Consider the following 26,174-nt stretch of genomic DNA (forward strand, 5'->3'; position numbering starts at 1 on the left):
CGCGGGCGCACGTGACAGCAGCGTCTTTTCGACCGCCGTTCTGATCTTATCTGAATTTATTTTCTGAAATACATTTCCTGCGAGTTACGACTTCATTTTAATGTAGCTATATAAAGCACTTTGAATAAACTCGTCCGCGATAATTTTTTACAACTTTATTTACACATCTAATTAGCATTTATGCTTCGTTTTCATAAAGCGTGTATTAACTTATTTACTTAGATTTTAATCGGACCCAACAAAAAATATTAACAACCCTACAATGTAAAAGAGTATGTAAAATTATGTAAATAACAAGTGTAAAAATTACACAATTTATAGTGAAAATGTCTGAGAACTTGCGCGTTTTTACAAAAATTAGTATTTTTAGCTCTAATCGTGTAAATATTTCTTTATATTAAACGAAAAATTACAATAAGAGTAATAATAAATTAATAATTAATAATTTCTGTGTAAATTTTTATATCGTATAACATAATGTTAATATATATCACAAATATTATAACTGCATGTTTATGTTCGTAAATATCAATAACATAGTTTAAAAAAAAAATCGTAAGTAATTCGTTGTCGAAATAATATATAAATGTTTCTGCAAACTTAACTTCATTATAAATTTGTTTTTGCAAATTGTTTAAAAAAAGAATAATTTTATCTATAAATTGTAACTTTACATATAAATACATCTTTAATAGTGGGTCCCAAAATTACTCACTATAATCATTGTAATTTTACATGTAACTTTTTTACAGTGTAGAGTAAATTTTTGAAAATTTCAATAAGATGGCTTCCAGCGACTTGGCCGCTGGAATTGAAAAGAATATATAAACACCAACTGTTTCGATCATCCGATGTAACTGTTTGAATGAATCTCTAATTCAATATTAAGTTCCCGATTTATTTAAACATCTCATAAAAGTTTGAACAATGATAGATTAATTGTATATTGTAGTAAACCGTCAAAATGCTGTAAATAGTCATGCAAACGATCTTCTATAAATGATCTTTAACAGCCTAACAGGATTTTGAATGAGCTCTACGCGTGTACATATATATGTATATAGAATATATAGATATTGGAGTTTTGTATTCGAAAGTTGATCCGAAGTTCTCTCTCACGCGGCATAATTATGTATATTCACGTAAACGTGTCTCTTACAGTCATCGCGGCGGTATATGGTAATGGTCGTATACGATGACCAGGATCGATCGTTCGTCCCGGGAACTAGCATCTACCATGACGTCATCCTACGTCACCGGTCTCGAGGGGAATGCGGAGGCGAGAGCGTATCGATGGAAGCGCGCCATTTTCCACCTTTTTCCCTGCGCGTTAACGCACCGCGTGGACGCAGCCGGTGGCGAAATCAAAGCGATTCGAGAACATTCGATACGACAAAACTATTCGACGCGTTTATTTCCATCGGGCCGGTATAACGAGAATACTATCCGAATAGACGATGGAAATACCGGTTCTCTTCCTTGGAAAGTTATAAAGTGACGCTGGTGTGACGGAATTGCTGGCATTTCAGATTAGTAATTTCTTCAAATTGGCTTTACAGAATTAAAAATATTTTACATGTTTAAAATATATATACGAATAAGAACTCCGGGATATTCAATTTAAACTTAAAAACGGAAAAATTTTAAAAATTACATATCAATACAGTGAGAGCAAAAAGTAATGGAACAAGAAATTTTTTTATAAAAACAGTCTTATTGGTAAAAAATAAACATTAATTAGCAATTTTATACAATGAATATATCCTGTTTTAACATAAACAAACGAGCATGTATTTCTGATTTTAGAAGCTAAATTTCTCGATTGTACGAATACTTTTTAAGCATCCAAACGATAGAATTTTTTATTTTCGCTTATTTTTCAGATGACATGTTTTCTATAATTAATATACATCTTTTTTGTATATATAATTTTAAGAAATATACAGTCTATTTTATTCTTTATGAATAAATTGTTAATTAGTCAGCAAGAAATGATCGTCAATTAAACGTCGAATCGACGTCGAATTGGTGTTGAAATCATCGTATCGATATCGATTCGACATCAATTCGATGACTCATTTCTCGCTGGATAATACTTACTTTTTAAAAATAAAGTTTTTTAAAGAAATATTTTCTCTGTACGAATACTTTTTGCACTCACTTGTATAAGTATAATTTTTTCTATTTTTTCCGTTTTTAAGTTTAAATATTCCAGACTTTATTTGTGTGTACTTTAACCATGTAAAAGGGTTTTCAATTTCATAAAGCCAATTTGAAGAAATTTCTTCTATCTTACGAGTCGTAATTCCGTAACACCAACATCTTAAGCATTATGAGCTTTCTGCAATAAGCTGTAAGTCTTAAACCATAAGAAGTTGATCAATCATTATCGATTATTCTTCTCACGTTCGACAGTGATTAGTCACTTTCTTACGACTTTATATAGAAAGTCTATTAGATTACCTTAATGTTGACAGTCTACTCGGAAATACCGGCCTCGACGCTCCAACTCCGCTCCTGGCATACGCCTGCGCACCAGGAACATGCATATACATGCAAATGACTCACCTGTGTAGCGAAGACCCTCGTGGTTCATCATGCGGCGGGAAGGGTGATCGTGGTTTGGCTCTCTTTCTCTCTCTCTCTCTCTCTCTCTCTCTCTCTCTCTCTCCAGCTGCAGCTGCATATGGCCAAGACCTAGGGCACGCTTCGTCGACGGCAAACGTTTACGTTCCTTCTCCATCCCCTTTCGTTTCGCGTCGTAGGCACCGCACCGTGTCGGCGAACTCGTGAGCACAATTATGCGACACGACGTCACCCATGCACGAACACCATGCATTTTCCTCTCTTCGTTCTCCAGATCTCCCCTTTGCCTCGCCTGGCCGCGCATTGATGCTTTTGGTCGCGTGTTCCTCGTCCTCAGAGGATTCTTAGATGCGTCTATCGAAAAGAACCAGGTTCGATTTCTGAGATGAGATTTTATTTATAATAATTTGGAAAATAAATCCCGATATCGAGTATTAAATTTTTGTCGTACAATTAAATTTCTTTTCTTTTTTAAAATTTATTTTACACTATTAGATATCAAGGAGCACCGATAACCCAATCCGTGGGTTAATTAACATTTTGTTGTTTTTAATTTCCACGTATGTCAAAATGTAAATCAATCCATTTCTGTGGTTAGTTTCAAAATAACAATGTCCATATTAATGTATGACTTAATAAATAGTAAACTAATTTTAAGCCAAATTCAATACATTTTCTTGAATTATTGAGTAGTGGCGTCCTATATTGAAATGATTCAAAGTGTAACTTAAATTCGGTATAATTTGACATTATGAATTTAACAGTATAATCCGTCTGTTTATATAATGTCTAGCTATTCCTTCGAGCATGGAGGGACCTTGGCGCTTCCGCAATACCTTTGCGTATAATTTTGCGAGAGTTCCTGGAATATATATCGCGTCGTGCGGTCGCGACATAGGTTAGATATATTGTCTGTGTATCCCGCCGGATCGTACTAGACGGTTAATTAATCCCATGTCCTATAGCTCCGCGAAATTATTATTAGACGTGATGGTGGTGTGTGATACGAAACGGGATCCCAACGGCATCGCGCGAAACGGCTTCGAGAATCGGCGAAACGCACGCGTCGTTTGTCGCCATTGTTCCGAAGGCACGTCGTCGCACCAATTCCTCAAGATTGACACAATTCAGGAATTAATCATACGCGTGTTTCATTAGCTTGAGGCAATAACGTTCTAAATTGCGCGGTATCCAATTATGAAATTCTCCTGCTCGTCTTCGAAAATATATTACAATGCTGATGTACTTCTTTCATTAAGACAAACAGAAACGAATATTTTTTAAATTTTATGTATTTATATATTATAAAATGTTTAAATATATAAATTTAATATGTATTTATGTATATACAGTGAGAGCAAAAAGTATTCGTACCAGGAAAGTTATAAAAAGTATTTATTGTCTTATTTGTAGAAAATAAACATTAATTAGCAATTTTATACAATAAATACATTCTGTTCTAACATAAACAAACGAGCTTCACATGTATTCTTGATTTTAGAAGCTAAATTTCTCGTCTGTACGAATACTTTTTGAGCATTCAAATTTTGAGTATTCAAACAATACAATTTTTAATTTTCGCTTATTTTTCAAATGATATATTTTGTATAATTAATACACATCTTTTTGGTATATATCATTTTAAGAAACATACAGTCTATTTTATTCTGTATGAATAAATCGTTAATTATCCAACAAGAAATGATCATCATTAAACGTCGAATCGACGTCAAATTAATGTTGAAATCATCGTATTTATATCGATTCGACATCAATTCGATGATTTATTTCTCACTGGATAATATTTACTTTTTAAAAATAAAGTTTTTTTTATAAAATATTTTCTCTGTACGAATACTTTTTGCACTCACTGTACTTCTCATCAAGAATCAATTAAACAAAATGATAAATGTAATAATGGTGTGTATAATTTATTCAACGTGCGCTGGAATCTATTATCTCAAGTGCAAAACTAACTAACATAATTATAATTTATAAATATTAAAAGACAAAAAGTGTATAGTGTATACATATTGATTATATGTAGTTTAGCGTAAAGATACTATACTATTATATACAATTGATTTTCACTTATATTGTCGTATCATGCAGATTAGTGTTCGGAGATATCAAATGAAGATCACATTTACTTATCGTATTATTGGAAAGTAGAACTTTTAGTTATACTTTCGAAAGTTGAAATTATGAAGCGCGGCACTAAATGGAATATATAACCATTTTCGAATCGTTGTGCTATTTTGTTGAAAATTTAGCTTTCTGTAAATGCTCGCGAGTTTCATCAGTCAGCACCAGAATTATCACACAGTTTGCATAATAAAAAGCGCATGTACAAGGAAAGAAATGCGAGTCGTTGAGAAGACGTTATCGGACATTTATCGGACACGTTGGCGAACAGCGTGACGTCAACACGTATTGAAAGACGATTTAACAGCTTGACCCACGGAGGATTTTGCGCGATGCAATAAAAAAACTTCACTTAGCGAGCACTAAGTGAGCCAGAGGACTTCGCGGATGCGAGTTAGTGCGAAATCGGTTGAGAAAGAGAAGACTAAAGTCACTAGATTTATGAAGTACCGCAAACTCTCTCTCCATCATTTTAACACTAAACGCGGCATTCCAAATTTATGTAAGATAAATCGGGAAGACGCTACACTCCAACCTTTATTCTCGAATAATTTCTTAATGTTTTTGTTGAATTAACCACCAAAAAATATTGTTTACATTCTAGAAACCTTTCTTTATTTATACAAATTAACGAATTAAACTTTTGATTTCCATATTTATTTATTGGAATAAATAGATATGTCATATCCTGCAAAAATGGCATCTTCTCCCTACATATATGGATAAGATGTCACCTTCTATGAGAGGAGATATCACAAGCAATTAAATAATGTAATGCAACATAAACTTGCAACCTTTACTCAACCAAGTAGAATAACAAGTCACGATAATGTCAAAATGACGTCATTTTGATGTTATCGTGACTTGTTCTACTTGGGTATTTACAGTTCGTAATCAAGAGTTTAAGCTATAAAATCGTTTAAGCAAAGGTACGATAAATTAAGGAAATATGAAAGAGAGTAATTTAGGAACTAAGTTGGACATATTTTTATTCGTTTAAATAGTATTTCTTTAACTTAAAATATTTCAAATTATATAAAGTCACTTATATAAAGATACTTTATATATTATAATTCGAAATATTTTAAGTTAAAGAAATACTATTTAAACGAATAAAAATATGTCCAACACTTAGTTCCTAAATTACTCTCTTTCATATTTCCTCTCTTTCATTTTCTTTTCCTATTTTTTTTTTTCGAATTATATAAAGTATCAAAACTTTTAATTCATAATTAAAATTAAAATTTTTGATACTTTATATAAGTCGAAATATTTTAAGTTAATGAAATAGTGTTTAAACGAATAAAAATATGTCCAATTTAGTTCCTAAATTACTTTCTTTCATATTTCCTTAATTTATATATATATATATATATATAAAGAGAGAGAGGACCGAGGGTAGCGACAGATCGTAGAAAGATGATGATGTGAGAGCAAGGAAAAGAGGAAGTCACGAATCGAAACAGAACGAAGGCGGCGCGGTTCTGAGAAAAAGTCTACCTTGTGAGGAGGTTGGCGAGAAAAATGGGATGGAGACGCGAAGACGACAAACAAGGCCGGATTTAGAGATGCTTTGTTGCCTCTTCCTCGAAAAAGAGTCGAAGTAGAGAGGATACGCGTCGCAAAGATATGAGATGGTATCAAGTGCATGCGACCGATCCCGCTTTATGTGCGCAGCACCTCGCGATAATCGCGATTGGAACTTTCGCGATAATATAGCGGCACCGCGATAGTCTTTCATGAAACATAGGATCTCTCGCGAGTGAATGACGATTGAAACTTCCGCAATAACGTTAATTTAATTTTTATCAAGACGAATTTCTCTTTTCACAAAGTATTACTGAGAAAGTCACTTATTAAAAAATTATTGTTCCTCATTTTTTTCTCTAAAAAAACGTCGGATCTATCAGAGAGTGATATCACGCGTAAATATGTTTTTTTTTTTTAGATATTCCGGATAATAGATACGAAGTAAAATTTCTTAACAAAATGCAGACAAATATTGTATATGCAGTATATTTGAAAAGATGTGAGTGAAATATAATATCGTGAAGTGAATAGAAAGAGCTGCACCATTTTTTATCCAGCATCCGGCAAGTGAAACATTTTGAAAATTTATTTGTGTTTGTAGCTAAACTAGTATATTTACATTCGTACTGAAAATACACTAAATACATATTTGAAGTTTGGTGAAAGCGAGAAAGAAAAGTTTTAATGCAGTCTGCACTGTTAGATATCAAAGGAGCAATAGTAACCCAATCTCTTGAATTAAATAATATATTATTTTTGACTTCTATGTGTATCAAAATGTAGATCAATCCATTTCTGTGGTTAGTTTTAAAATAAACAACCATGTCTATATTGACGTATGCACTTAGGAAACAATAAACTAAATTTGGATCTTTAATACATTTTCTTAAGTTAAATTTAACTCTACTGTTTTAGTTAAATTAACGCTATACTGAGTGAGAATAGTGGCGATCTATAGAAATGATAAAAATAACTCGAATTGGGTACAATTTAACATTATAAATTTAACAGTGTAGTATAGCAACAAAGAACCTATAGTTTAGCTATAGCCTCGATAACACTAAAGTGTCATATAATTATTACGTTCAAAACTTGATATTATCATAAAATTTAACAAAAAGTACTTTACAATTAAGTTTTCGTACTCTATAGCAAACCAATTGTTCTATAGATTCGCGTATCTTTGAACTTTTCGATAAGTTTTAGATTTTAGGTTAATTCGGAATTGTACGATATTGATGTCCGTTAAGTCCGTGTTAACTAGGCATTGAAAATTGAGGATTGTGAATTGAAAATTAGAATTCAAACAATCAGAACGAAATGCGTTAAAATTAAAATTATCTGATTGGTCAAATTCTAATCTCTAACAGAAACGTTCGAGATTTTGGAATAAAGATATACATCATTTATCAATTGGAAGTATACATGTGGTCTGTTTTCTGTTCCTGCACTAAACTGTCCTAGAACTCTCTTTCTCGCTTTAAACAAATATCAAACGTATATCTATCTCATTTTAAGTTCCAAAAGTGTACACTAGTTCAGCCACAAAAATCAGATCTATGGATTAATACTTATATAAATACCTTTTCCCGCGCTGACTCATTAGCCTTAATTTGATTGTTATTTATTCTAACCTCTAATTCGCAATTTCAGTCTTCAATTGCGTACTGTGATACGGACTTCAATTTCAGATCAGTGCTGTCCAAGATTTGTAATTCTGAAGATTTATTAACGGTTCTTAAAGCGAGGTGAAACTTACAAAAACGGAGCGAATTTACTAGCAAAATAACTTGGTCGATACTTGGTGAATTTGAATACTCCTGAAATTCTCCCTTGATCTCAAAAATCGTAAGAAGCCTCCAATGGTCATTGTCTTGATGTGTAATCGACGTTCACTATTTCCATAAAGAAAAAAGAAGACAATAGGTATAATCAGTACAATGAATACCAATGTGATGATACGTTAGGTCATTGTTTGCAATTACAAATAGTGGACAGTGCTGAGTTAGGTAATCGAACATATTCAAATAATACAAGAGTTGCGTCATACGATTCTTGAAAGTGACGCATCACAACCGGGGATCTCCCCAGTTTTTGTTTTTGAGAAAAAAAGAAAGATCATATCCTTACCACAGCGACACGATCGTGTGTCGCAATTCCACCCCTGGGGACGAAGGTAGGAGAGTCCGAAGGTGAGCTCGCAAGTCGCGCAACCGACGGATGCCAGTGAGGTGATTCCGGGTAGGGGAGATGGTAGCGGGAGCCTCCGTGGTGCGTGCGTGTATGTGTGTAGAAGCGCGAGCGAAAGAGGGGGAGAGCGCAAGGGAGAGACAGTGGGACAGACAAGGACGGAGCGCGTGGCGTACATACGGCTGATACGGCGGGACTGCGCGAGCGTGTATAAGTGAGGGAGGCCGTACGCGGCGGGAATCGTCCCTCTCCGTACTCCGTAGTACTACGCGGGACGCTACGCGAGAACGGCAGCAACGGCACGGTTACATTTTCCCATTCCGTGCGCCACGGCCGGGAGTCAGAAAGTCCCGAGCCAGAGAGTGACGCCGTTGACCGTCCATCGAGTCCGTTCGCGTTTCTACAGACGCGCGCCGCGCGACCGTTGTGGCGTTTTCCTCCGAGAGAGGCATCGTCGCGAAAACGCGGGGGGCTGCATTCCGGCCGTTTGCAAAGTGAAGCGAGTGTGCGCGGCGCACACTTCGTCACGCTTCGCTCTCCCGTGTTTACGTTCGGCGTCCGCGTGCTTGCCGCCCGTCCGGCAGTCCGGCTTACCTCAACATTCCGAGAACTCGGAGGGCGGCAGGAGGGTGAGACACGGCGAAGGGAAATCCGTTGCGACGGATTACTACGTGGAAAACTGACCGCGATCGGATTTTGGTAGTCTGGCGCGAAGACGCGAAGTTTGCCGAGAGGCGGGAGGCGGGACTCGGGAGGAGGCTGAAGCAGGCTGAAGTTGCCGCTTGAAGCGTAGAGGCAACGGCGGGCCGATCTACCTCGCAGGCCCTCGGCGGTTCGGCAGTTTTCGGCAATCGTCGCCGCAGCGCCGCGTCGCGTTACATCGCGGTACGAAAAATCACAAGGGTTAGTTGACCTGGCGCGCCGTCGCGTTATGTTCGTTGTCGTTGACTCGTTCTTATTTAGCGACAGTGCGATTTGCGTGGGAATAAGCACCGCGCGCGCGGCTTGATCGATGCACGTGCGAGCGACGCGAGGGTGACAAATATAATCCCCCGAAAATCCTATACGTCGGAATTACACGCGAGCGCGCGTGGTGTCACGGCTGTGAAAACGTGTGCGTGTGTGATTGTGTGAGTGTAGGCGAATAGCGCAAAGTGCGTGACGCTACGGAGGCCACGAAGCCACGTGTGTGGCATCGCGTTCTCACGTCGAGGCAAGGTCCGACACGAGGCTTTCGGTTGGATACATGCGTCGAAAGAGAGGTTAGATTTTCGTTTCCAGGAACGCGACGAACGCGATCAAACGCCTCGGGGGAGATTCGAGACCGAGAAACGTTCGTGCGGCGATCCTGCGCGCGCGACGTGAAGTTTGCCGCGTATGCTTGCCATCTCGCGCCATTTGAATTCGGAGTACGCGGAGGGAGGGAGGGAGGGGGAGAGAGAGAGGAAGAGAGAGAGAGAGAAAGAAGAGGGGAAGAGAAACAGGTAGAAACGAATAAACAGATTGTTCCTGCGCGATTTAATCCTCGCACTATTCCGTTGGAGTAATCCTGATCCGTGCAATTTCTCGTCGTTGGCGCGTCTGCATGCGTGCGGTGAGTTCCGGCTGCGTCGTAAACAACGTCGGTGCAATGACCACCGCAGGGAGCCCGTGAGTCTTCTACCAACTGCGTAGTAACGCGTAGTAGAGCGTACGATCTGACATCTCCTTGGGACACCACCAACATTGCGCAATCTTACGAGAACATGACACGGCGTGTCCCTCGCATCAATCGATTAGGGATTTTCGCGACTTTCGATATTATGAAATTGAACGTTTCACTCCGATTTTATCCCGTAATTGGCTATCGATTAACTCGACACGCGCCACTCCGGAATTGAAATGACGCAGACCGTTGAACCGTTGACATTAGCAATCGAGTTTGGAGTTTATTTTCACGCGACCTTTCCCTCTATTGTTTCTTTCATTTCCACGTAGTGGGAGGCAAAAAGTCAAATTTTATCTCGACGAGGTAGGATTGGGTAAGACCAACTCCTTAAGAAAGGAAAGAAGATGGGACATTTAAAAAAATGTAATATTGTCGTAATTAAATTTTAATAGATCAACATTTTTTATAATTGTTAATAATAAAACACATGAACAATATTATATTATATTTCTAAATAATAACATTTAATGTATAACATCACATAAAATCATAACAAAAAAATTACATCAGGTTACGTCTTACGAGGTTATACATGTTTTTCTTTAATTGTACTTTTCTATTGAACATATTTTACGAATAATATATCTAGAGTTTTAAATAAAAAAAATCATTAAATTCTTTATACGTTAGTTGACAATAATTTTATATTTATTATTCTCACGTATTATTCTGTACTTATTATTTTCACTTGCTATTTTATTTATTATTTTCACATTTAAAATGGGGATACTTCTTAATTATGTCTTTAATTTGAGACGAAATTTGGGACTGTTCTTTCTAATTTGGTCATGAATACATTAGACATTAGAAGCTAATTGAAAAGGAATATTTCTCGTAGTATTATTAAAATAAAAAACCAGATAGGAAAAGAAGGTCCTAAACGATCAACCTGGATCTTTTAGTGTTTAAATAATTCGGTGTATATAAATTTATATATTACATAACACTAATCTTACAAGTTGTATGTCGAATTTAATTTTCAGTTTCGAAATGCAATCCTAGAACGGAACTATATAATTATTAATATATTTATTAAAATTAACTGTATAAATAAATTTACTATATAAAATTGTTCTGAAAAAAAAAAACAAATTAATTTAAAGAATAATAACCTGAAATAAAGAACTATCTTTTATACAATAAAGAGATTTGTTTGTATTGCTTGAAATCCTCTAAAATTTTTGAACTTAAAACGAGAGAGAATATATTTGGGCATTGAAAAGAGAGAAAGCGAAGAGGCTGAGCACAAAAAGTGCAAGCAACGTGAAGAATCAACGTATGGTCACCATAGGTATACCATACGCATTCAGTTTAAAGCCGTTATACGCGACGCTAGAAACTGCGACACAGGCGACCTGCGTATGACGCAGTTATCTTCACTTTTCATAGGTTGTACGCAGTGAGTGACCGATTTCCGGGAATGCCTCGTCAATCGTGCGTGTTGTTTTAGATACGCGCTCACACGTGCAAGAATGCGCCCTAATTACCTCTTTTATGTGCCGCGTGTCATGGCGTGGGAGTCGATGATTTCGTGCTGACTTCTAATTCGCACGCGTGCGTTCTCACCCGCATGATATCCCTGCGTATGTTTCGTGCGACGTAGCATTTTTCATTTCGAATTCACACCCGAAATAATGATGGAAATAATAACGCGCTTAAAGAACGGTAAGATTATCTACAGTGAGTGCAAAAAGTATTCGTACAGAGAAAATATTTTTTAAAAAAACTTTATTTTTTTTAAAAGTAAATATTATCCAGCGAGAAATGAGTCATCGAATTGATGTCAAATCAATATCGATACGATGATTACAATACCAATTCGACGTCGATTTAATTGACGATCATTTCTTGCTGGATAATTAACAATTTATTCATAAAGAAAAAAATAAACTGTATATTTCTTAAAATTATATATACCAAAAAGATGTATATTAATTATAGAAAATATATTATCTGAAAAATAAACGAAAATTATAAATTATATTGTTTGGATGCTCAAAAAGTATTCGTAGAGTCGAGAAATTTAGCTTCTAAAATCAGGAATACATGCGAAGCTCGTTTTGTTTATGTTAGAACAGAATATATTCATTGTATAAAATTGCTAATTATTGTTTATTTTTTACAAATAAGACTTTTTTTTTAAGACTTTTTTTATAAAAAATTTCCTTGTACGAATACTTTTTGCTCTCATTGTATATATCTGATTCGTAAAAAAGACTCATTTTGACGTTATTTTGATGTTATTATGACTTTGTTTTTCTGCTTGGGCTAATATTGCCCTTGTATAAAACTAAATTTGTAGTTTCCATAAAAATTCGCTTATTAGACATTGGAATGTTAATTAAAAAAAAATTTCTGGCAATATTAAAATATAGATTTATAAAAAAAAATAATCCGGAGGCGGAAGCATAGGGGATAATTTTAATTTGCGTTAAATGTAAGTATTTAACAAAATAAAATTTCTCGAACATAATTTTTGCTAACAGTTCTTATTAATATAAATTTTATATATCTATGTAAAATTTTAATTAATAACCAGAAATTTTATGATTTTAAAAAGAGTATATGTATTTCTCTCTCTTAAAATAGTACGGCTGGTAATCTTATAATGATGGTATGCCTGAAAAAAGCTGTAGCATTCGTGTTCGATTATATGTTAATAAGATCTTTTTTCATCGAAAGTGAACCACGTGAATTTTTGATCCTCAATTTTTTACATTTCTTAAGCGTAAAAGCACATGAAAAACAAACAAAAGGTCATAGGTTATTCTTGAAAAAAATCGCATACGCAATATTGGAGAAATCTATGATATATATATAACATATATTGTAGTATTTTTTAGTATGCTTTCATGTGCTATATTTTTCGAGAACACAGCCCCTGTTCGCATTGCTTGCTCTTTTTGTTTTGCGCTCTTATTTTAAATTTATAATGTCAAATTATACCCAATTTGAGTTATTTTGAATCATTTCTATAAATCTACTTTACTAATGTCATTAATCTAACTAAAACAACAAACTAATTTAGTTAATTATTTAATTTAGTTAATTATTTACTAAGAGTACATTCGTTAATATGGACGTTGTTTACTTCGAATCTAATCACAGAAATGGATTGATTTACGTTTTGACACACAAAAAAGGTAAATATGTTATTTAACTTCAGAGATTGGATTGCCTTTGCTTTTTTGATATCGAACAGTGTAGATCTTCGCTTTGTATCGTTTGTCGGAATATATATTTATCTCGTTAAGTGCAAAAATTTTTGAGCATTTCAAGCAACGTGAATAAATCTTTTCAAGCAACGTGAACAAATTGTATTGTTTATGGAAAATCCTTGGCAATGTATTTAACTATATTGTTTATGGAAAATCTTTCGCAATGTATTTAACCATGTACATGAATCGAGACATGAATGACTATAATTTTAATTGTTTTCCTTAAACAACATAATAGTCAACTTAACACTTTGAATGCTTTTCATTTGGTGGAACACAAATCAACATAAATATTATTCTGTCTCTGTTATTCACAGAATGTTACGAAAGATCGAATGACGTTTGTGTCGATTTGTGTCACTAAATGGAAAATATCCTTCGTGTGTTTTTATTTGACTTTCGTGTTAAATCTATAAATTATTAGCTCTCCGTCGGCAAAGTGAAATTTTCACCTTCGCTCGCAATCTAAATCTTCAAACTTCAGTACTAATTTTTATATTATTCTGCACTGTATAAAAATCGCGCGAAAAGCAATTTATAAATAATAATGGAAAAATTCTTTTTTACTCTAATTCGAAAAAAATTCACATACTTGTGAAAGTTTTTCTTTTTTATTATCTTAAAAGGATTGTATTTTATTTATTTTTTACAGATTTAAATTTATGTACCAGAACTCATATTCAAAAAATTGACTGTGCCTTAAAAAGAAAAGTTCAACATTGTCGGCGGAGGATTAATAATTCGCAATCTCACGAAGATCGAAGGCGTCGTCATGAAACGCGACTTGCTCGAATCAAGTTGACGAAACTGGCAAAAACTGTACGTTTATTCAAGCGATTGAAACGAACCCTCGTTCTCGGAACACAGGAATGTATGAGACTCCTCGAGAAAAAAAAAAGTAGGGAGATAATCAAACACGACAGTACGGGTGGCCTTGTATTTAATTTCGATTGAAGCGAGTTCGTCATTTCGAGCGTCTTTGAACCTCCCTGACAATTTAAGTTTTGGTTGCTTCGTAAAAATTTTATTCAATGCTTTATATTGTGTGATCATTGGATATACAGTGAGAGCAAAAAGTATTCGTACAAGGAAATTTGTTATAAAAAAAGCCTTATTTGTAGAAAATAAACATTAATTAGCAATTTTATACAATAAATACATTTTGTTCTAACATAAACGAACGAGTTTCGCATGTATTTCTGATTTTAGAAGCTAAATTTCTCGTCTGTACGAATACTTTTTGAGCATTTAAACAATATAATTTTTAATTTTCGCTTATCAGATGATTTTGATAATTAATGCACATCTTTTTGATATATATAATTTTAAGAAACATACAGTCTATTTTATTGTTTATGAATAAATTATTAATTATCTAACAAGAAATGATTATCAATTAAACGCCGAATTGACGTTAAATTAATATTGAAATCATGATATTTATATCGATTCGACATCTATTTATTTCTCGCTGGATAATATTTACTTTTTAAAAATAAAGTTTTTTTAAAAAATATTTTCTTTGGTACGAATACTTTTTGCACTCACTGTATATAATTCAATTGGTTTTTAATAATCGTCAGACGACCCTGACCGATAAGGGATCTATACTGCGAAAGTGATATCAAGAAATTAACATTATCAGTCGAAAGATCATATTTGAAATTGTTATTCTTAAAACATTTTTTTTTAATTGCGTTATAGAATTCGAAGAAGACTATCAGATGAGTTATTTAAATTTTTGATTCAGGACTCACTTTGGATTCAATAAGAAAAAATCAACCTAAGTCTTAATATAAGCAGTTCATCTGATGTCTTTTTTCAAACCCTATAACTTTCATTTAAAACATTTTTTTTAATGCATTGTTTTCGAAATTTTTTGATGTCTAAGTTAAAATGATCAATATATTCCGGTTTAAGTCGGGTACAGAATCCATAGAGAATTTCAAGATTTGATCATCTAGAACACCTACTTCAAACGTAATCTTTCGATTGGTAAAGTTAGTTTTTCATTGTCAGTTTTGTAATATAAATCATTTCAAAATGATTACAAATATGGTACATATATGTAAATATATACAATTCACATTGAATTATTTAAGCATCAAAAATCCAGCTTCGATCGTCATAGGTCTTTAATTCTTATTTCTTATTGGCTGTGTTCTCGTATGTACGGTCTAATAAGATTCTTATTGTTTACGAATCGTTTCCTTGTGAGATGATTTTCCGAATATAATTACAAAATCAACATTTTTGGTTTCTCCCGCTTCGGTTTCTCGTTACCTTCTTTCACTATTACTCGGAAGCCACGTATATCGCACAGTTTAATCGATAAAAGAATTAAGTCTCGCGACGCAGTAGGTATCGTTTGCGACTTGCAGATTTTTTTCATCTCTGAAAGATCTATCCTGTTCTCGATTGCTTCGACTCACCTGGATTTAGATTCACTGTTAGAATGTGGGATCTTCTTAAAATAACATTATCTAATCTATGACTTTTGCGATACAGTGAATCAACGCTATTATCTAATCTATTCTAAATATAAGAAAAATCTACCCCCATTAACCTGGACCCCCCACCATCGAAAATCAAAATCGCGATAGGTCAAAAATTTAGTACACTTTTGCGATACAGTGAATCAACGCTATTATCTAATCTATTCTAAATATAAGAAAAATCTTGGAATGCCGTGTCTTATTTCGTCTCTTCAACCTCACGATTTAGGTTTCGAATCCATTCGGACATCTGCGCAGTTTGGTTTGAATATTCTTCGAAAGCCAAGATCGTGGCCTTTGATTCTTGTCAATAAAACGTGAAGCACCGCGAGAATGCCCGTAAGCATGCTGGCGCCCTTCGTGAAACGACACGGATGACAAAAACTTGTAATATCGCGTCGCACTTGGCACGGTGAAGAACATTCTCGTTCCGCGGACTCCGTCGTTGATGTGTACCGAACGTGGGGGGTGTTAACCGTGTGAGAACTGTGGTGTGCGAATTCTTGTGCGTGAAACGAAAATCGCAACGAGGCGACGTTTTTGCTGCGGAGTATCATCGCCGTCTGGCGCAACATGGATTACCAACGGCTCCTGTCCAACAACAACAACAACAATTATCCCACGCAACACCGTGAGTATCCAACCATCTCTTGTCCTTACTCGCCACATGGCGTGATAATTTCTGACCCGTGCGAGCACACCCACCGGTCGTGCGTTATCTGATTACCTTTCTCGAGAAAGAGAAAGAAAATAACGTTCATTACCGTTGCTATATTCGGATGATTATCGAGGGTCGTGTAAAAAAATGCTCGGCAATAAAAAAACAAACGTTGTCGTCATGCGATACTCCACCTTTGAGAGAGTAACTTTATTTTTTATCGTCGTGTTTTTAATCTCAATTAGCGCTGTGCTTCTATTTATCGCACATTCTTCTGAGTGGGCGACGCGACCTACAGGGAAAGTATCTCCTACGTGCAAACTGAAATGCGTAGATATGCGATCTTGCTAGACGCACCAACAAACAACGGTGCTTGCCGTCCGTGGGCGTCGACAATTGCGAACACCCAGTGAGAAATCGCGACGCTCCATATCATGTGTCTCTCTCGCTTTATATTTTACCGTGAGAGATGTTTGTATGCGAAGCATCCCCAGATTTTGATGACATTTATTTGTCCCTTTTGATATTAACACTATATTGTAGAGGATATTTTTTGCAGAGATTTTTGTTTGTGTATGCTACATATCTTTTCATTTCTTTCGAGTGTAGAAACATATGTATAAGTTATTAGAAAGAAATCTAAATCCACGTAGAGCAACTTTAATTACAATTTTGCTCTTAGTAAACGAAGAAAAATTGTCCTGAAAATTAAAACAGAGAATTATAATTGGAAAAAAATTCATTAAGATTGAAATCGATAAATTTAATAAATTTTATATATTATATCATAAATTTACGCGAATATATAGAGTCAATAATATGGGATTATATTAATTTTAATTTTGAATGTTTTTATTTTACGTTATTTTATAATATATTTTTCGATTTTAAAGTCATCAAAATCTGGACTCATAAATAAAAGGCTTTCGACTTTGTGAGACCTATATTCGTTCGTAGATTTTCCGTATTTCAAATTCGGAGTATCGAGGTACCACTGTAAGAATTGCTGGCACAGGTGGACCACGATGTTTCGAAAAATATTTTCTCAGGAAAATTTTTCGCGATATTTTAGAAAATGCAATACATCGATTGCTTTAATAATGTCAGTTTGGCATCTCGTTGAAGAGAAACAGATTCGTTGGTTATTTTGTAAAGTATGTATATATCTGTGAGATCCAATTATCATCTAAACTAGAACTAATATCGAAGATTCGAAAATACATATGGTAATGGATTTGAGTTTTGTTTTAACAATACAAATGTATTTTTATCGTCATAATCTAAAGTGTACACTTACGCATATATTTACAATTTAATGCCGTTGATGAATTTAATACTCTTTGATCTTATAAGCGCTTTTATCCACACACACTTGATATTTCAAAATGATGTGGCGTAATTCATTCTCCAATTTATTATCATATTATTCGAATCTCTCTTATCATTATTTTTTGAAACTAAAACGAAGATATTTGATCTTTAATCCATTTGATTATTTTTACTTCTACTATCGATTTGTATCTTTTGTTTTTATGTGATTTTCGTAAATATATTACCATTACATGAATATAAATTATATTTCCGTAAATTACACGTACATTACACGAATATATTTTCTTGAAACGAAAACAGTAATGAAAATAGAACGAGTCGAATAATCATGATTTCGTACGAATGTATAGTTAAATATAATCATGTGTTGTTTTGCGAGTTATTTATTTTTATAATTTTCGCGCGGCAATCGACGAGACATTTGATTGCGACCTCGAGATTTTGTTGGCGTCACACGATCATGATTCTTTTTGCGCACCGTATATTTTCAATCGGTTCGGGTAGCATCACGTGGATTTTAGATTTTGGTTTCGAAAAAGAATGGATGGTGAAAGACAGGATAGATGGATCGTTGCGTAAAGAGCTCCTTGCGATATATTCCATGGTGGTCCTTGAGCTGACTTTCGCAACGATGAACTTTCCAATCGTATAGCGTTTATAAATATCTATTTAATAATTAAATTAAATAGGAACCGATGCATTTTTATGTTTGTAATATTTTATGTTTGTGTCCTCTCAAATTTGAGATATCGTCACGCAAAATTTTACAATTGTTTAAGTCTCCGGTTAGGATTAACTGCGTGAACTTTCGCGCGATTTTAAAGTCGTTTCTCGCATTTGGAACTTTAGGTTTTGTAGATATTATCGTTCAATTCTCTCTCTCTTAGAGTAACATTCAGTTGTTTTTTTTAAATAAACGATTTATGTTATTTTCTTTTGAATTCCTGAATTAGAATTTGCGAAATACATATAAAAAATTAATTTTAAAAGTTTTCATGATTATTAAAGATTAAGTGAAATATAATTTAATTATTACTGATGGAAATTATATTTATTATTGATATATTCTGAGTTTAGTGGAAAAAATTTTGATATATAAAGCTTATATAAAATTAGCAATTTATGTATATAAAGATATTTTATAAAGAAAGAAATGTGGAACTTTTCTAGAATTCGCCTTCGTTTCGAATAGAGCGATCTTTCACTTGTTTGTCTCTTAACAATTTTTTCTGACTACTTACGGCGTTAATTTCAACGAAAGAAAATTACGTTTGCGAATGGTATTTATGAATCTCACCACGAACTGGCTTTCTAGTTCATTAATATGACTAGGAGTAATGCGCGATCGAAGTTTTCACGTAATACGTCCTTGAGGAACGTGAAACTCGTTTGTCGATGTATAAGACAGAAGGTCGATAAATCGCGGTAGAGAACAGAGTGATGAGCGATTGCTCAGATCCTTGACAAGTTGTTATTGTTTCATCTGTCAAATCGCATCATTTTGGCTACAAATCGAGGGAGGGAGGCCCACAATATACATATAACGAAATCCATTTTGGCGAATAGTAAGGGGTTCCGCACAATAAAAGGAACAGGGAACAGAGAGAACAGAGATAAGAATTTCAACCTATCAGAAACTTTGTATTCCACAATATATGATTTCTGATTGATTGAAATTCTTGTTCTCTGTTCCTTGTTCCTTTTATTGTGCGGAGCTCCTAAGATTTATTTTTCGGCAGGCAGGCTTCGCGGTACTTGAAACGCTTGAAAACGTAATTTGTGCAGAGCCCTCGAGTGAGTGTCTCGTGGACCGACTTGTCTCCGGAAGTCGACAATGCATGGTTCGTAAAACGAGGAAGATGAAGACTATCGTAGCCTGAACGGATCGCTTCTTTTTTTCGGGACGGACAGTGGTCTTGGCGTACAGCCAGTCGTCCTTGTTCGTTGCCAGAAGAGTATCGGTCGACGATTCTGTTTTTTTTTTAAATGATTGTAAAAGCCCGTCGTATTCCCGGGATTAAATTGACTCTGCCTCGTAAATCCCTTACTCGATTATCAGACTACTACGTGATGCTGATGTAATTTTCGATCGACTGAAACTTCTCTCCTTAAATCTTCATCCTCGAAGGTTCCAAACGATCAATAATCACTGTCAATGTCTTGATACGAAGACAGCTGTAGCTTGTAGTTTCTTATTGTGAAACGCAAAAGTCGAAACGTTGGATGTCGGCAAGGCATTCGTATATTTACGGTTTTTTTTTTCTCTGTCGAGTAATATTGGTGGGATGATGAGTTTAATGAGCAGCAATGTCAGTGGGTCAAACGAGCGAAGTAACGAACGATACGAACTGATGCGAGGCACGCACTTAGAAAGATCGACGCAGCGCAGCGATATATGGTATAGAATAAGAGAGAAAGAAGATATTGCAGCCTGCGATCGGTTGGCAATGATATCGAGTTATGGCTCATGATTACACCTCTCGGACCGGACCATCGCCTTTTATTTATGCGAGCCCGCGAGACGCATGGCTAAGTTATAGTACCGGATATCTTTATAATATCCTGCCGCGAAAAAGCAACAGTTCAGTCTTGCGGAACCTAAGTTTGTCTCGCAATCCCGCACTCTTTTCTCGAAATTATCGTTCTTCTAGAAATTTAACATACTAGCATACTAGCAATTGTTTTTCACGGAGAGATTCAATAACAATTAGGGAATTCTTTTAAAAGAATTTCTCGATATTTCTTAATTTATTATTAAACTAAAGTATTTTAATTTTTGGATTTCTGTATTTATTAAACTACTATACTAAAGTAATTTTTATATGTATTTATAGAGATTTTGTTTTCAAAAGTTTTAAAATGCCATGATCTCTTTAAAATTGTATCTTTTGTATGAATTGTAGTTTGTGTTTTTGCGGTCAGTATTCAATTCCAATATTATGAAAGAAATCAATGCTGCAAAGAGTGAAACATTTTTTGAAACTTTCAAAAGTTTCCTTTTTTTTTGTCTACAGCACATGAGAAATGTTTCGAGTACAGATTGCATATTTCATGTCAATTCTGTGTTTTTATATAAGGACATTAGAAGAAAGTAGATTATTCATGGCACGCTAACTTCGTAATACATTATTGAATAGTATCTCTCGCAAATGATGTACATTAATAATCAAATTTCTAACGATTCTCGTAATTACGTTGTTCTAGAATGCATCTTTGCGCGAATTGAACATTGAAAATATTGAATATTGGATAAACATTAAATATTAGGTGTTTGGCACAATGTTGCGGATATTTATACAATCGTATGTTTACGGTTCATAGCCGTGCAGTTTCTTGCTGTTCTACGTCGGAAGAAGCGGGAACGCTGAAAATTTTACATGGGCCGCGTATGTGCAGAGAATGCGAATCAGGACAGCCGCCAAAACACATTCGAGCTCGACCTAGTCAGCTTGGCTTGCCTTGGTTCTTATCGATCCACCTTGCATAGGCCGTCTCCTCTCTTCCGAAATATTTGCTTTGCCGCGATAACGGCGAGATGGACATTGGAGTTTCAGTTCGGCGAGTTTGGACTCTCTCGATACACGGTTCGAGTCTCTCATTTAAACTTTATGTCAATGTAGATATCCCGGTTTACAGATTATGATCGCGAATATCTAGGCAACTAGAATGCTTTAGTTTACCGTACGATTGTCGTTCTACTGTTTACGACATATGGAAATTATTATTGTGTGAAAACGTAAAGAAAAACGTAAAAAAGAATTATTTTGCAGCAAATATATGACGACAGACATACGATAACAATCGTTTCTCGTATGCATTGTATTGACATTTTCATTTTCTTCCATGATAATACGTCTTGTTGTCTTCATACACTTTCATGAATTCTTCTATAAAGATAAGAATGGTTTACATTCTCGTTTATCGCGGTATAATTTCACGGTGATCAACAGTCTTGTCTTTTCAACGCACTTATCGATTCTACCTTCGATTGTTAAAGTCTTTTTGTAAATAAATAAAATCCCGCAATGGACAATAAATGAACGAGATAGGCACGAGAGACAAGTTTCTCTCCATTATTGCCGGTTATTTTTCTCGCGACTGCGCACGTTCCGGCTTATGCTTATGGAACGACCCGGTTTCGTCATCGTGACAGGTAGATGCCCGCATACCAAGGCTTGCAGCTTATGAATGTGGTGGAGAGAAACGTTATAAGCGGGATGCTGAAGTATCTGAAGCATCTTTGCGATATCCACGAGGTAATGCTGTGACTGATAACGGTGATTAGGAATCCCCGTTGTTTGTTGCACGAACATTTGGAAATATGACAATCGGGACTCAAAGAAAATATGAAGAATAAATAATTCTTGCTTTTTACATCTGCATAAATAAGATTTACTGACAAAGTTTCAGTTTGATGAGACTTGAAAGATGCAGCAAAAAATGTTTGCTTCGATATTTCCATTCGAAGACGGTTCATCAGGAGACATGTGTCGGAGTGTCTCTATGTTAAGAACACGCGCGAGATATTTGAATACGTGTCATAGCTCAATGTTTGTGCGTCAATGCAAATTCAAATTCTAAAACAATTTATACATTGAGAAATTTTATAAAGTTTATAATTGGTGATTTTTGGGAATAATTAAAAAGTTTGATCAAACGTATTGTTATTCGATAAAATACAATATTACATTAATTTCATTTATTTAATTACTTATAAATGTTTTGGATGTCAAGAAATCCATAAAAGAGGTCCATAAAAGAAATGTACTGTAGTATGTACATTAAGAATTGCGCGAGTTTAATTAATGTTTTCTGTACTTTATGTCCGTTTCTCAAAACTCGAGGTTGCGGTTGCGGATATGGATATGCAACGACCGGCTGATTGTTGCAAGAAGCAACAAAATGACAACAGAATGGGATATAATATAGTATGTCAGTAGGTAGAGACGCAAGTAGGCCAAGGTTGCGATTGTGAAACTTGCGAACTACGTCATTATATGATGTACAAATTACATACAAACGCTTTACATAATTTCTTGGCAGATTTTTAGAATTTTGATGTAATTGATACAGTTCTGGCTCTTCTCCAAAGAGAGTTTTTTTCGTGTTTTTTTTATATCCGTTTCACAAAAAGTTAAACGTAAACAACAGGCATATAAAAATGTGGAATGACTACTTCACGTTTTTATTTTACGAAAATTTATAACTTTTTTATTTCAATTAGAATCGATGAATTTTAATTTGCAAACTCGAAATTTGTGAAATAGAACTCTTGAGAAAATATCAAATTATCGACAAAAATTTGTATTCGTGGAATTTTTGAATACTTTCAACTGTTCGAAAAATTGTTGGAACTTTTGTATTTTTTTATTTTATCGATTTGAGTGTTAAAAATAATTACTTGAACTTGTAAAGAGATTTATCTATTTCAGATATTTGCAACATACTTTTTATTTTATTGTTAAATATTAATAACTATTAGAGTTCAACAAAATGTTCAGGGTAGAACTGGAAACACATATATTACACGAAAATGAAAAAATTTTTTAATGCTAATTTCACGATGATTTTTATACGTACATATTGGAATTAGGAAAAGAATAGTTTTTTTCTTATAAAAAGAGTGAGATATCCTCACTTTCAATAATTTATAAAATAATTAGTTTTTATTGTTTATTAGTTATTGTTTGTTGTTTAAAAAATGAGAATTTATTCTACATAAATTTATTATTATAGTTTATTTACAAGAATTAAAACAGATCGGAAAGTACAATAAATAAAAAGGAAAGAAAGAAATATTTTAATAGTCACTATTTTATTTTTATAAAAATTTGTCATTAGATTAGTAGCAGATGTTACGCATATTCATTCGTGTTATCCGGAAATGTCGCATAGAGCAGGCTGCAATGGCGGCGCTCGACATTATGCGCTTTGCGCATTTATGTATCGCATACCGAGCTATTGCGGGTTAATTAATTGCCGCAATAAACGGTCAACGCAGCACACTAATTCGAGAGCATGTGCCCTCGGTTATCTTCCACTGATTGGGCTTACTCTCAGCGTTTTCGAATCCCACAACAGAGATTCCTTTCGCGATTGTGCGTTCGCAAAATATATAAAATGAAATTATTTTTTTAAATTATTTCATTGACTATTACGTTGCACTCATTGAAATTGCAATTTGATTGTTAGCTTCAAGTATGGTTTTGAAAATAAACATTTCTAAAACTTCTATGACTTTACATAAATATCAGAAATAATGTTATAATGAAACTATGCGTTTCACGAGTTACCTCCATGTCCAAATCCATTATTAGAATGCCAATGTTTCATGGACATCGCAGTTTATTTCATCAAGACAAAGAGCAGCCTGATACTAAACTGCTCTTTCGAAGAATTCCCTTCATGTTGTTTAATGATAGAAGTGGGAGAGAGAGGAAAGAAGAGTAGTGATAGGAGGGGCAAGGGTCGATCAATTTTCGATGACCTCGAGAATGATCTTCCATATTTTATTTATATTATAGCTATTATTATTCTGTTTAGATTATTGGAATATTTTTGTATCTCTATAGCCTCTCTGTATTTTCTTCGAAAGTATGATGTTGTTATTGTAGCCATTACTACATCTTACTATGTTTTATTAAACAGTATTTGGCGTCCTGTCTCAATGTTGTGTCCTAATAATACTGACTGTGCGACGTGTTTTAATCTGACAAAACATTGATGTTTTTTTATCCGTAGATTAACCATTCACCCGGTCACTCCAATATATACTTTTCCGCAAGAGAGAGCATATTTTGATATATCCTTGTGAAACCGAATGAGAAGTTTTTGGTCTTTAGAATATCTCAAAATTTATTCTCTCTTTTCAGGTGGTTTAAAGATAGTTCGGATGTTGTGCTTATTTAGTATCCTATCTATCTGATCTATTATTTATTTAACGTACAGGAAGATGGAAAAGATTTTTTGTCTCATGTAGTAGGATTTATTATCTTTTTTTTTTTATGTGTGTGTGTGTTTGTTCTACACACAAGTGAGTTGATTGCTGACTTTCGTTGTGTTAAGTGGTGGTGTGACTCCACATGTAGATATTTATCTAGAAGTTTTTTACACTTGATGATCTAACGTACTGTTAGTTTTTTTAATAATAAGAACTAAAAATGGAAGCCTCTTCTTTTACATCTATAGTGAAGAGAATTGGGATGTTATTTGTTGAAGAAAATAAGGAATTTATGGAGTTCAAATTTGCTGTGTCTCTGAATCACGAATGTATCATGTACATAATGGCAACTAGACTTGTGGTCTCTTAGATGTTTTTCGTATGACTTTTCTCGAAGTTTTCCATGAAGCTGTTAGCAATTATAGGAGAATGAGGAGAATTGCTGATCCTGAAGTTTATTTATAGAATTGGTTATTATAGAAGAAGTATATAGCTATTAAGCAGTGCTAATTGAGAGGAAACTTTGTAGAGAGAGGCTTCTGTTTTTGTTGATTATGTCTAGTGTGTCTTTAATTGGAACTTGTATGAAAAGGGATTCTGCATCGTAACACACAAGCATGTCTGTAGGATGTAATCGAATTTTTTCGATTTTTTTATATGAAATTGAATTATAATTCGGATTTCTCTACGGATTTTTTTACGAAGTGTAGAAGTTTTTGTGCTAGAAAGCAGGATGGGTATATATAGAGCTTTAATGTACCATAGTAGCGCAGAAGTCTGCCATGTTTGCCCTTAAAGAATTACTAAACACTTATTAAATGATAAACTATCAGGTCAGTCAGAAATAGCAGTCGAAACAGCCAATAGAAAAGTTGTCGGTACTCGGCTTGAGTTACTCTGGTACATCTAGAGCTCTAATGTTGGAAAGTTTACAGCACTGACAATTGATCTGAGAGAAATATTAGATTTGTGTATTTTGGACAGACCGTATAGTTGTAGTGGGAGAGGATTTGTAGATTTAGTGTTGATTTGAGGCAGGGACCCGGGCCGAAAGGTTTTTTCGATTCGGTTCCAGTTCCGGTATATGATATCAAATAAATGTTCCAGTTTCAGTTTCGGTTTTTTTTTACCAGTAAAGAAAACCGAAACCGTAAAAATTACGGTCTTTCGGTTTTTTTCGGTTCTACTTACTCGCTTTATTTAATTTATTTTTTTTAATTTAGTCTATTAAGAAGAAGGAGGGGGAGGAGGAGGAGGAGGAGAAAGAGAGAAAGAGAGAAAGAGAGAAAGAGAGAGAGCGTGTTCACCCGTTCAATCTAGAAAGCTTAGTCGAAGAGAGGCGTCAACTGATCATATGATTCTGAATAAAAAT

The 26,174-nt window shown here is 34.5% G+C and overlaps 1 protein-coding gene across 2 annotated transcripts in view; it reads left to right on the forward strand.

Annotated features, from left to right (window-relative positions):
* LOC108768841 (growth factor receptor-bound protein 14) overlaps positions 1 to 26,174 on the forward strand; it is a 349,214-nt gene that overhangs the window by 90,989 nt on the left and 232,051 nt on the right. Inside the window, exon 1 of one of the 2 annotated variants that reach the window (XM_018519477.1) lies at positions 16,112 to 16,503. The exons of the other annotated variant lie outside the window; for it this stretch is intronic. Coding sequence (XP_018374979.1) covers positions 16,446 to 16,503 — 58 coding nt within the window. The 5' untranslated portion in view covers positions 16,112 to 16,445. Of the gene's footprint in view, positions 1 to 16,111; positions 16,504 to 26,174 lie in introns of those variants that run through there. 2 annotated transcript variants of the gene reach the window in all.

Source organism: Trachymyrmex cornetzi, unplaced genomic scaffold, assembly GCF_001594075.2.
Source record: "Trachymyrmex cornetzi isolate Tcor2-1 unplaced genomic scaffold, Tcor1.1 scaffold83, whole genome shotgun sequence".
In the NCBI taxonomy this organism is placed as follows: Eukaryota; Metazoa; Arthropoda; class Insecta; order Hymenoptera; family Formicidae; genus Trachymyrmex; species Trachymyrmex cornetzi.